We start from the raw sequence: 13,445 nt of genomic DNA on the forward strand, positions 1-13,445 counted from the left end.
TCCCACATTACCGTCCACGAAGGATAGCTTTGAGGAATTTTTTTTAATATAACCGCTACATGAGATAGCGGTTTTGTTTAGGGAACTGAAGCAAATCGCCTGATGAAATGACGGTTTGTTAATTTTTAATTTTTTTTTTTTTTAAAATTATGTTGAGTAAACCGCCACTTGAAGTGGCGGTTTTGTGGCAGTACAAAACAGAATGTCGAGCCTGGTTCTTCATTCCATTATCCTCTTTACTTCTTGCTTTTTGGTGCCGGTGTTTTAGCTTAAAAAAAATAAATTTCTTCACTCTCATTTACTTCAAATTTACAATTCCTTTCATTCAACTAAACTAATCAACTACATTCCCATCTTCTCCATGTGTACTAGTTCATTTTCATCCTCATTTAAGGTATGAGTAAAACCCTAATTTTTTTTTCAATATGCAAATTGTTTTTTTGGTCATTATTGTTTTCAATTGAAGTTATAAATGCGTTGATTGTTTGTTACATTCTCTTGTTTTCATGATCTAAGCTTACATTTTACACATTTGTAGTTGAATTTTAGGATTTGGTTTGTATGCATATAAAGTGTTTGATGAAATGCTTCAATGAAAATTTATTACTTTGTAGGGTTAGTTTAATGGGTTTTAGTATATTCATGGTATTTTTAGCTTTTGTATTTGAAATGAACCATATAATAAGTGTTCTAATACCTTAGTATCACAAATTCTTGTATTCAAATTTACACTTCTCGTTATAGTGTATTAGGGTGAGGAAGTCATGATATTGGTTGCAAATTGGTAGCAAATTGGTGGGGAAATCACATGAAAGATCATTATCTCGTTGAAAAACATGTTGAATTGGTTGCAAATTTGGATAATGCGAGGGAAGTCATGATATTTATATGATTTTTATAACACTTATGTATGTAACAGCGATCATGGCGATGTCGAGCCCAGTTGATCCATCAGTGCTTACGCTTCAGGCGACACACAGGAGCGTAGCTGCGTGGGAGGGCTCCACTGCCCAATTGGTTACTCGTCAGCACTACCAGGCGAGTACATTACAGTGGGAGGTGGATGACAGGGTATTAGAGGTAGTCGAACTAGCTGGTTTCAGATACATTCATAGGTTGTTGGGCGGGGGCTTAGAGCTCGATCGAGCTCTTATCACTGCATTGGTGGAGAGGTGGAGGCGGAAGACTCATACCTTCCACCTCACAGTTGGCGAGGCAACGATCACGTTGCAACATGTGGCAGTTATAATGGGACTGCCCATCGAAGGTCAAGTAGTGATAGGCCATGGAGAGGGAAATTGGCCAGCATTAGTTCATGAGCTACTAGGGGTTTGGCCTGAAACCCCCAAGACCCCACACAGCCGAAGATCATCGTTGGATCGTCATAGAAGCTGACTTGGCTCCGAGAGCATTTTAGCGCGCTGGAGGATGACGTGGATGATGTGACGGTTGATAGACATGCGCGAGCTTACATCTTGTACCTGTTTGAATGCATCTTGTTTCCAGACAAGAGCGGCGACTCAGTACAGTTGATCTATCTCCCTCTACTGGGAGACTTAAACGCATAGATGAGTACAGTTGGGGAAGTGCTACCCTAGTGTATCTGTATCGTAACTTATGTCGAGCATCTCGTAAGGGTGCCAAGGACATTGGTGGCTGCTTGATGTTGTTACAGATATGGTCATGGGAGCACATTCATATAGGGAGGCCCATTATTCGGACGATTCGACCCGATGGGCAACATGATCAGGAAGACGACGCGGATGATTTTGAACCGGTGTTAGGGTCACAGCATCGGCGCGGGATGGATCCTTTAGCAGTAAGGTAGCAACACTCAACTCACTAATCAAATTCATAATTGCACTTTTTTATGATACATCAAAATGTTAAACAATGTTCATTTGTTTGCAGCTGGCTTCGCGTATATCTTTCGAGATCCCACTTCCCACATACTCTCGTCTACTACAGAGACGCACTTGATCGACAACGGGACTAGCAGGTTATTAATATTTAATATTTGTATTAGTTATTAATAAATTGTATATATTACTGAGCATATTGATTTCTATTAAGATGACATGGCAGCCTTACACAGCGGTTAAGATGGATGCTACCGCACATATGTACATCGGGCCACGAGATTTGGAGATCGCGTTGTCCACTTATTCGCTTTGACATTGTCGAGCTACATCTTCCAGATCGTGTCATGCGTCAATTCGGTTTGGAGCAAGTTATTCCGTATGCCTGTGACACCCAACCTCAACTACATGTGATCGATTGAAGGACTGAGGACAAGAACTACGTTCTACGACATAGATCGCACGTAGATGCGTGGAATGACCGAGCATCTCGTTTGGTTCGAGGAGATAACTTCACAAGTCATAGTACTGGCATGTCCATGAGTTGGTATAGGCGTATCTCCATATTACGCCTAACGAACACCGTATTTGCGCAGCCAGGATCACATTACCATCCGACATCTACGTTACTGGTACGTCTTCTTTCAACACTCATAACATATAGTAATACTTTAATGTCAGTCTTTTAACAACATAATGATAACATACAGGCTGAGCGCATCCGATTGGTGCTCATACAGTGCAATGACACGATTCAAGGGGCCCCTACATCGCCAGTTGATGTGGGGTATCGGCTATGTTCTCAGACCCTAGGCTCCATCAACGCGTCATTGATCGATGCATTGCGGGGTATGAGTACCTCATACCGACTCCAACCGTCATTGGCGAGGTAGATGACACATTCCACACTCCTTCTCCAAGGAGTTCAGCCCATAGAGGTAGCTCTTCCGGAGGATCCAGTTCTCGGTCCACACGAGGTCGCCAGCGTTCATCTACTCGAGGTCGGTCTTCCAGATCGCCATCGTCATCCGGTACTATGTCGCCATTCGTTCCTCCAACTTCCATCACCACTCCTCCTCCACATCCATCGCCTCCGCAAAGGATCATCACATATCAGCGTGCTAGTCAACGACGAGCTCCTGCTCTTAATGTCATTGCGGAGGTTGACGAGTTCACACCATCATCATCTACCGGTGCGCAAAACAAAAGGGGCCGGGGGTTGTAGTTTAACAAACTTTTTATATTCTTATATGACTTGAACTTTTTGTATGACTTTCCATAATTGTAATATATCTTTGCATTATTTTCATAATTAATTTTTTTCAAATCAAGTCGGTTCGTAATTGATTATTATGGAATAGATGGTATTGAACTAGTTTAATGCATGTTGCGTTTCACTATTTCAAAATGAAAGAAAAAAAAAATTTCAAGCCACAAGCAAACCGCCACATGAGGTGGCGGTTTACCAGGGACCAAAACGCCACTTGAGATGGTGGTTTGCCTTGACCAAACCGCCACTTCATGTGGCGGTTTGGTGCTTAAGGCAAACCGCCATCTCAAGTGGCGGTTTTGTCTGAAAAATAAAAAAAAAAAACAAATTTTCACGTGGACGGTATTGTGGGAAATACTTTCCCACATAATGCAAAGTGAAAATTATATTTTTTTAGCCATAATATGGGAAAAGATTCTTTAAAGTATGGATAGCCTATGCTTGTCACAACTCACAACATAGGTCCACCTATGCCAACGAGTATCCCTAAGCTTTTAAAGACCAACTTCTTGATTAACTTTTTGTTTCTAATTAAAAGCCTACTTTCACATAATGCTTTGAGGGTATTTGGCTTCTCACTTTTATGAACACAAAAATGTTGATTAAAATTCAAAAAATAGGTAAGTATTATTTCCATATTTAAAAAAGTGTTTGATAAGGTTTGAACTAAATAAATGTTGTGATATAGTAAAGCTCATACCCACTTAACCAACACACATATTGGTATTTTTATTTTAGGTATATAATTTATAAACAAGTTAAATGATATCAGTTAACATTGTTGACTAACATATATTGAATCTGCCCCTGCCCTCTCCATGTGCTAAAAAGATCCCAAAAAGAAAAGCTTTGGAAAGAAAAGGGTGACTAATACTGAGCACGCAAAAGAAAAGATGTCTGTAAGAACATGACAAAAAGCGCTTGTGGCTCAATAAATAGAGCATCTGCATGTTGAGCAGAAGGTTTGGGATTCGACCCCTACTGGACATAGGTATCAATTGGAGGTTTTTTAACTGCGCGTATTTCCTTTACTCCATCGAAAGAAACATGTATGGTTTGTTCACATCTTTCAGGAGAAAAAAAAAAAACACCCTTACCCAAACCCTATTTTATGTGGAATACTGAGAACGCACTTCACCCATTTTATTCAATTTTTCGTAAATAAATACATATTCATAAAAAACAAATTTGCACACCATAAATTTGAAGTATTAATAACGTGTAATCTACTAGCACAGTTGGTCTAAATCAGCAACGTGTACGTCAAGCCTTTTATACATGGCTTGCTAGTTTCAAATGGAAAAACATTTAACATGCAATTTGTGCCATCTTCTTTTTATATTCTTGTTGAATAATTTATATAATAACTCATTGCTTGTTGAGATCAGCAATTTTTAAAAAATATTTCCACATAAATTCTAGAATAACATAGATAGGTTGAGTTCAAACTTATCATTTTGAATTGAGCTCAACTCATGAGTATCCAAACTAGCCCTTCCTATATGCTTGATTATGTCATTTCATTTTAATAAAATTAACTTTTTGTAATATAGGATTTATTGATATTAAAAAGCAATTAATTTATATTGTTAGTGTAATAGTTATTGATTTTTATTTTAAATTTCACTATAAAGTAATTAGGTGATTCTTTATTTGGACTTTAGTGACATACGTGATTGTTACTATAGTCTATATGACATTTTTGTGAAATGTCACTAGATCTTGTGAAGCGAAAAGCTTTAGTATGATTTTTTATTGTGTTGCTAAAGGGTCTAATAAGTATCACTAAATTCAATTATATATACCATTAAAAATTTAAAATAGTGCCATTTAAATTAATTGTCACTAAATAGATCCGAATAAAAGTATATTTTATTTGCCTTAAAAGATTTGCTTTGGTACAAAAGGCATAGATTAGTCTAGTGATGAAAGACATTTGTTTGCGTCCTTATAAGTTACCAACGAATAAAAAATGTTTTGGTACAAGTAGATCATGATGACATTCGATCTTTTTTCCTTAAAGCTCTCAATTAGGTCAAATTGTTCACCTAAATATAAAGAACGTTTCGTGGTTTCTTTTCAACATATAAGAAATGCACAAATAATGGTACTTCTGTTTCCTTGACAAAAATATACTCCTATTGTCTAAGCACAACTTTTCACTTTTTTTTTATTTAGTCCAAAATTTTCATATTTTCCTATATTTAGAAAACTGTTTATGATTCATATTTATTTCAACCCTGCAAAATCCCTTAGTTTAATTTCTATATAACACATTTAAATATTGTACAAAAGTAAATGGGGCAATATACTCAGAAGGAGGAAGTATTATTTTTTATACTAACACCACAAGCTATACTAATTAAAAAGACAATGACTTGATGACAATCTATTGATCGTTTGTTAATACTCTTTCAAATCTTAATTTATAAATACTCTAGCTCGTATATATAGGGGTCGAACTCAAAATTGTAACACCCTCAGAATAGGTCGAACTTTTGAAAACACCTTTAATAAAAAACATGAACCAAACCTACTCATAGGGGTGTTACCGCCACATCTATTTCTAAAAAAATAAATGTAAGGCTTAACGACTAAGAAATAACTTAATAATTTTAAATCCAACAAAGGGTCTTACAACATAAGAAAAGACTGAAACGTAATATGTGTCCATATAAAATTTAAACAACCTAAGGTAAAATTTAAACTGAAATACGACTCTAATAAAAGCTATATTTCTAAGTGATCCTCACTCCACGATTTCCATGCAATCAATAACCTGCAACATAAGAATGTAAGAAAAACAAGGGAAAAACTCCCAAAATCAGGAAATCGAGTAATTCCAACTCCATCCCGTAAAACAATTAAGCTTGAAAAGGATTTAAAAAATAAAATATAATCAAATTGAAAATAATTTTAGAAAATAATTAATAGTTGAGTTTAAAAGAAAAACAATTTGAGAAAACAATATATATAATATCACATAAACCAATTTATTAATTTGATATTTAATAATGACAAACACATAATCAAATTTTTTAATTTGAGGGAACGAGAACGCCAGTAGGCCAAGGCTTTACCCCTATACCTACTTCATCAAGAGGTCGTCACCCCAAATAATTCAAGGCCAGCAGAGTAGTCTCAGGGAACCCTAGTATGCACACCCCTTCTACTTGGATCACAACAAATAGAAGGAAGACCAAACATCGTATCAAGTATCAGAAATAATAATACCTGTCGGCAACTATACTAACCAAACAGGACAATTTGTTCATCACCCTTATACTTGGATCACAACAAATATAAGAGCTTCATTTCCCTCGTGTTACACTTTACGTGATTTAATATATTTTAATAATTAGTCGCGAGCACACAAACATATAATCAAACATACATTATACATTTTATTTTATGATCATAAGTTTTCCCAAGAAAAATATATCTCAAGAATATTCAATTGCAATATTAATATCATAATATTTTTCTCCCAAATTCAATCGCATTTAAAATTATTATTAAAATAATAATATAACTTTCATCAAAATAATAATATTATAAGTATTTCTCTTTCAAATTAAACCGTATCTAATTTTGTTATATAAATAAAAAAAATAAATTTTATCAAAATAGTAATTATAAATTCAAGTTTGACAAAATATAATTTGAGAATATATAAAACATAATATCATACAAAATAATGTCATAACAAATCATGCACCCATTTAAACACATTAATTATCACTTAGCACATAATACTAACGGGATAGTCCTAATTAGATGGACATTGAGAATTACCTTGTCACGCGATCCTAGACAACGTACGCTTCTAATAATCTTTGTCTACGAATCCGCTGTCTTTAATATCGAAATCTTGCGTTTTCTTGACTGAATTTTAAGTAATTGGAAGATGGAGGAAGTACTTTGTAGGAGAAAAAAAGAAAATGTGAGTAATAATGTGAATGAATTAAGGGTAATTGGTTTAATTTATAATAGGTAAGTGAATTTAGTTATAAGATTTAGAGGGAGAAGTGGGAAGTTATTTGTTAATGGGGAGTTTTTTTATTATTATTATTTTTAAAATTTCTGAAATTTATTTACTTATTTATTATTATTATTAATTTTTTTTAAAAAAAACGGATGTTACAAAAATAAATGTTAGAATTAATTTATTGTCGCGAGTTAAAAATTAAGAATATCAATAGTAATACATTGGTAATACAAGTATTTTGATTACTATTTCTGTAATATTAAATGAAGAACGACTTGATTTGATTGATAAACTCAATAATTACTTAATTGAATAAGGAATTATTTTTTTTTTTATCTAATTAATATCTCATTCTTAGCTCAAATAACTAATACAATTATTTAATAATATTAAGATTCCCTATCATGCTCACCAATTATAATTAATTAATTAGTATTAACCCTAATCGTTCATTTAGATTGATTTTCTTAATTAATTACTTACTTTCGTACAATAATTTTGTTATAATTTTAAATATAAAATAAGGATTCATTGAATGAATATAGACAACGCAATAATAAACCCTAATACTAGATATTTCATTTTAGTCCACGTTATTAACCTAACTTTTATAGACATTAAATCTTGCATTCAGCCATTCATTCTATGAAATTATATCAATCCAACCATTAAGAACTACTTCTTTAGAGCTTTCATCTAAAACCCTAGCCCACAAAGAAAGATCCACTCACTTCTCACAGAATTTATTGTTAAAACATAAATAAATAATAAACACATATAGACATGATATTAAATATAAATGAACTAATTATGATAAATGATAAAAACCCAAATTAGAATGAGCAGGAAAAATAAACAAGAACATAGAAACAAACAAAATCAAAATTGGATAGAAAACGGTCTCAAATTTCAGATCTCACAATATATAACCATAAATTCTAGGTTAAAACTAAAACGACAAAACCTTAAGATAGGATAATAACTAGTTTCACCTAAAGCCTATTTATATTAATGACTAAAGTAATAAAATAAATAAAAATAAAATAAATTAAAAAATTATATTAATGACTAAAGTAATAAATTAAAATAAAAATAAAATAAATTAAAAAGGCGTGCGCCAACATTGTCGACCTGGGACGTCGACGGATTATAGATCCCGGCCACAACATTCTAACCGATAATGCACTTTAGAATGGCCGTTTTTTCTCGCTTAGTTAATGAGATGGCTCCGATTATATACAATTAGAGAGCTTTTAAAAACTGATTTCAAAATCAATTGGTCTTGCACCAATACGATCTTGGTAACAAAAGTTATAATTAAAAGAATAAACATATGTCAAAATTACATCTCAAAAACTTTGCATTACTTCCTTTTGTTTCTATTTTTCGCCAAACTTCTTCAGCCCAACAAAAAATACTCTTTTAAACTCCTTTTTGCTTCTTTTCCTCTGCCAAACATCTTACGAACTCCCTATCTATTTAATTTTATTCTACACTTCTTTCCTTATGCATATAATAGTCTTTTGTCCAATTTTACTTTAAAAACCATCAAATATTTTAATCTAAGATATATAAAATGCCTTAAACTCAATTCTTACTCAATCTAACTCAAAATATAACCATATGAAAAATTAAACCACCAAAATAAGTACAAAAATAGACCAAATAGTTACTCACATATACAACTGTCACCTAATTTATTGGCTGAAGGCTTTCTCTTGCATTCTAGAAATAAAAAATTCATTTTTTTACCACCTAAAAGAATTATTGATTAAATTCCTTTCTTTAATTGCAAATAGGGGATTCTCTAGTCTTAAATCTAATAAAAAAAATTAGAAACTATAGTTAACGACAATGGCTCAATTTAGACCGAATATTTCTAAAAACGATTAATGATAATGATGTATGATACCCAAAAAAGAATGCATACCATTAATTAATAGACAAAATATTTCAAAAATTTATTAAATGGCTATAATAATGATTGTTGAATTTTTTTTTTTTTTCAATAAATGGTTGTATCTTGCATGGGCTTGTAATACGTCACCTACACTTTCATGCATTGCATTTTCATGCTATATATATATCGAAACTACACACCATCATGCAACCACAAATCTGTACTTAGTTTACAACGTACTAATAATCCGCTAGATTCGAATTAGGTTAACCAAAATGTGGAGAACTTTAGCTTTTTGTGTTGTTATTTTTTGGTCAACTTTTGTAAACGGTCAACCACAAAGGCCATGTTATTTCATATTTGGTGACTCAATTTCTGATGCTGGAAATAATAACAGGCTAATAACAATGGCTAAAACTAATTATCCACCATATGGGGTTGACTTTCCTGGTCAAATTCCCACCGGAAGGTTTACAAATGGTCGTACTATAGTTGATGTATTTAGTAAGTAAACTTTTCCTTATTAAGAAAGGCTAAATTAAGCTAAGTAATTTACAAAAGACCACTTAAATGATGCATATAATTAAATTATTTATAAGTAAAAGTTAACAACCTTAAACAAATTTGTACGTAATGTAGTCTATTAATTATAAAGATAAATATAGTAATTATTGAAGTTACCTAACATGTATATGAAGTCTAATATTATCTCTATATATATTGCAGGCGAACTCATGGGGTTTCAAAATTCCGTAAAAACATACAGCAACATCACTCTATTAGATCCAGATATAGTAAGAGGCGTTAATTTCGCATCAGGTGCTGCGGGAATTTTGCCAGAAAGTGGATCCGCCTTGGTAATGTTGTAGTAGATTTAATTTGTAATTTTTGCCAAAATAAGTTTTGATAATGTCAAGACAATTATGATTGATAAAGAAAAAAAAATTTCATATATAAAGGTGGAGTAAAAGATAAAGAGATTTTAATTAATTTTATGAAAATAAAGAAAATACATATTTTTAAATTGGCTAAAAAAATATCATAGAAAATTTAAGAAAAAATAACTAGTTCTGATAAGAGTAATTTTATTTTTATTGTATCTTATTTTCCAGTAGTATCATAAGCCTAAATTCGGTAATTGCTAATGAAAGTTATTTCATACATGGTGTGTATTTCAGGGTGATCGGGTGTGGATGGATCGACAGTTAGCAAATTACAAACTCATATTGTTGAAGCTTCAGTTGATGGTTGAAGGTCTGGTTAAATACTACGTAAACCGGTGCTTCTACATAATTACTATGGGTAGCAATGACTACATTAATAATTACTTCTTGCCCCAAAACTATCCTACTAGTAGGCTCTTTACTGTTCAACAATTTGCCAGATTGCTTAGGGCTCGCTTTAGAACTCAATTACAGGTTTTTCCTCATCTCATGCGCTTCTATTCCTATTCCTATTCCTCATTTATTTATCATTTTTATATCAATGAACTAATCTATTGCAAAAGTATAATAGTCTTCGAAAAAAGCTAGTTAGCGTAATAAGTAATTTTATATATATATATATATATATATATATATATATATATATATATATATATATATATTAGCATGATTTGCATCATATTCCCTCCCTTCCTTAATGAAGTTTCCAAAAGAAATATTCATGAAAATTGAAAAAAATAGAATATATATATATATATATATATATATATATATATATATATATATATATATATATATATATTTAATATATTATTTTATTGAAAAAAAAATTTGATGTATAAAATTTAGGGACCATAAACATAAAAAATATTAAAAGAAAGTTAGTAGAAAAAATATGAGGACCGCAACTAATAAAAAAAATATTTTTATGAAGTTAGTGAAAAACATATGGAGACCATAAGTACAATAAAAAATGTTAAAATGAAGTTAAAGGAAGATATGCAGGACCATAAGCATTTTTAAAATATTAAAATGAGGATTCACATGGTTATTTTTATTCAAAATTTATGATATAAATAAAAAGATTCATGGGTACAACAAATAGAACACACTAAAATGGCAATTGAAACTTCTTCAATTAAACGGAAGGGGTATTATTTCATCATCATCATCATCATCCTATCCAATATATCCCGCTCATAGAAAAAACTAAGGCCAGGGTCTGGGGAGGGAAAGACGGCGGCAACTCATAACCATAAAGAGTCAAAACCAAGCTAGCTAAATTTTAGGCAAGAATCGAATTTTATTTCAATTAGAGCATTTATATATGTCACTTTCCATAATAGTAACATAGGTTTGATTTTTCTATCTCTCCTTCTCTCTTAGTCTACCTGTAACAATAAAAACTTTTAGGAGCATATCTATTATTTTCTATATATATAAATAAACAAATGAAGATTGAAATTTGGTGTTGTGATAATAGACGCTATACAATAGTGGTGCAAGAAGAGTAGTGGTTTTTGGATTGGGTCAACTTGGGTGCATACCAGCTACGATTGCCAGGAACAATGCAACTCAATGTGTTACTGAAATCAACCAAGCAGTAGAGCTTTTCGATACTCAGGTTCGATCTTTAGTTGATGATTTTAATGCAAATCTTCCCGGCGCCAGATTCACATTCGTTAATATTACTGCAATCCAAACGGCTAATCCTTTACCTCCAGGTATATATATATATATATATATGCCAACTAATATACGTGTATGTTCTTTATATTTTATGCTAAAATGAAAATTTATTTTCATATAAGAGCAACATCGCCCAATCTATATATACTTATATAGGATAAAATAATAAGAAAGATTACTATATAATAAGAAGAATTAGAAGAATTTTTTTAGTACACTATATATATATACACAAAAAATAAGAGTATTCTCTTATGAATTAAGAACATTATTAAGATTTATGATATAATATCTTTTTTGTGTACATAGTAACATGTACGATTAACATGTTCAATTTAGTACCATATATATATATATATATATATATATATATATATATATATATATATAACCCAGTCTGTTTTTAGTTTTAATCACTATAATGGTTTTCACCTGATCCTATCCCCCTCTCTCTATATATATTGTTGCAATTAATAGTAGCAAGAGTTATTTTTGATTTGGAAAAATACATATTATAAATGAAAAAAAAAAAAAATTTGTTAGCTCAATTGACATGTCTTTTAAACCTGTTATAAGACATATGGACTTCAAATCCTTCAAGATGTATAATTTCAAATCATTTTTGTAATAATTTTTTGTTTGAACCTATGAGTCGTATTTTGTTGTCTTTATGCTAACTCTCCTCCAAATTTATGGAATCAATTTAATCAAAAAAATGTGGTTTATACGTATTGTGTTGAAAAAAAATTCATAAATGATCTCAAATCGGAGAATTAATTAGAGAAAGAAGTTGACTAATATATAAGTTTGATGAGCTACCCCTCTTATAAATAACCAATTGGTTTTAAGATGAAAAATAATCAGATTTGTATAGTCAACTCTTCTAGTTATTATGTGAGTTTTGTTTATAAGTTCAATAACAAATTTATGAAATTATAGGGTTTATTACGGATTCGACTTGTTGTCAATTAAGAAGTGATTTCCAGTGTGAGCCAAATACTCCACCATGCGCGGATAGGAACATATATGCTTTCATGGATGGATTTCATCCAACTGAGATTGTGAATCAAATTGCGGCAACTACTATTTTTACCACTCAAAATCGCGATTTTGTTGGTCCCTTCAGCTTCAGTGAACTGCTTGCTAATTAGACTCAACATTATTGTTATCCTTTAAAATATATATACTTCTATGTATACGTATGTTGCTATATGCGTGATTTGATACTATAATGTCAACTAGTACTAGTATTTGCCACTAAAAAAGAGAGATAAGATGCCTAGATACTTGTCTATATTGTTATAAAAATAAATATATGTATATGATCACATCAAAAAATTAAAGAGAGAGGCTTCTAACGTATAAATTTGATGGGCTACTCCTATTATTACCAATTGATTTTTGGATAGATGGAACCTCAACAATCTTGTGTGTAGTCAACTCTCCCCGTGTGCGAATCTTGTTGTGTACAAGACTAATAACATATTTATCATGGTATCAGAGCCGACTGTTCTCGATATTAGTAAAAACAAAAAATCTAGTTTATTTCATAAAAAACAACATGCGAGTTCGGAAAAAAAGACCTTAATTAGTTCCCATCCAATTATGAAAATGGGTTCACAAGTGAGGAATAGTGTTGAAAAAGTAACCCTTGTGTGATCACATATTAAAGAAATTATAGAGATGTTGACAAACAAATAAGTTTAATAGACTACTTCTAATATAACCAATTAGTTTTAAGATGGAATCTCATCGGACGCATATCCAGTCAACACTCCACATAGACTATGAGTCT

The 13,445-nt window shown here is 31.6% G+C and overlaps 1 protein-coding gene across 1 annotated transcript; it reads left to right on the plus strand.

Annotated features, from left to right (window-relative positions):
- Positions 1-9,253: 9,253 nt before the first annotated feature.
- Positions 9,254-13,016, plus strand: LOC130815965 (GDSL esterase/lipase At1g29670-like). Its single transcript, XM_057682518.1, has 5 exons — positions 9,254-9,521; positions 9,744-9,874; positions 10,196-10,435; positions 11,445-11,685; positions 12,590-13,016. Exons 1-5 carry the CDS (start codon positions 9,293-9,295, stop codon positions 12,799-12,801), a joined length of 1,053 nt encoding a protein of 350 aa, XP_057538501.1. The 5' UTR covers positions 9,254-9,292; the 3' UTR covers positions 12,802-13,016.
- The last annotated feature ends 429 nt before the right edge of the window (positions 13,017-13,445 follow it).

The sequence above is a fragment of the Amaranthus tricolor genome, chromosome 6, assembly GCF_026212465.1.
Source record: "Amaranthus tricolor cultivar Red isolate AtriRed21 chromosome 6, ASM2621246v1, whole genome shotgun sequence".
NCBI classification, from domain to species: domain Eukaryota; kingdom Viridiplantae; phylum Streptophyta; class Magnoliopsida; order Caryophyllales; family Amaranthaceae; genus Amaranthus; species Amaranthus tricolor.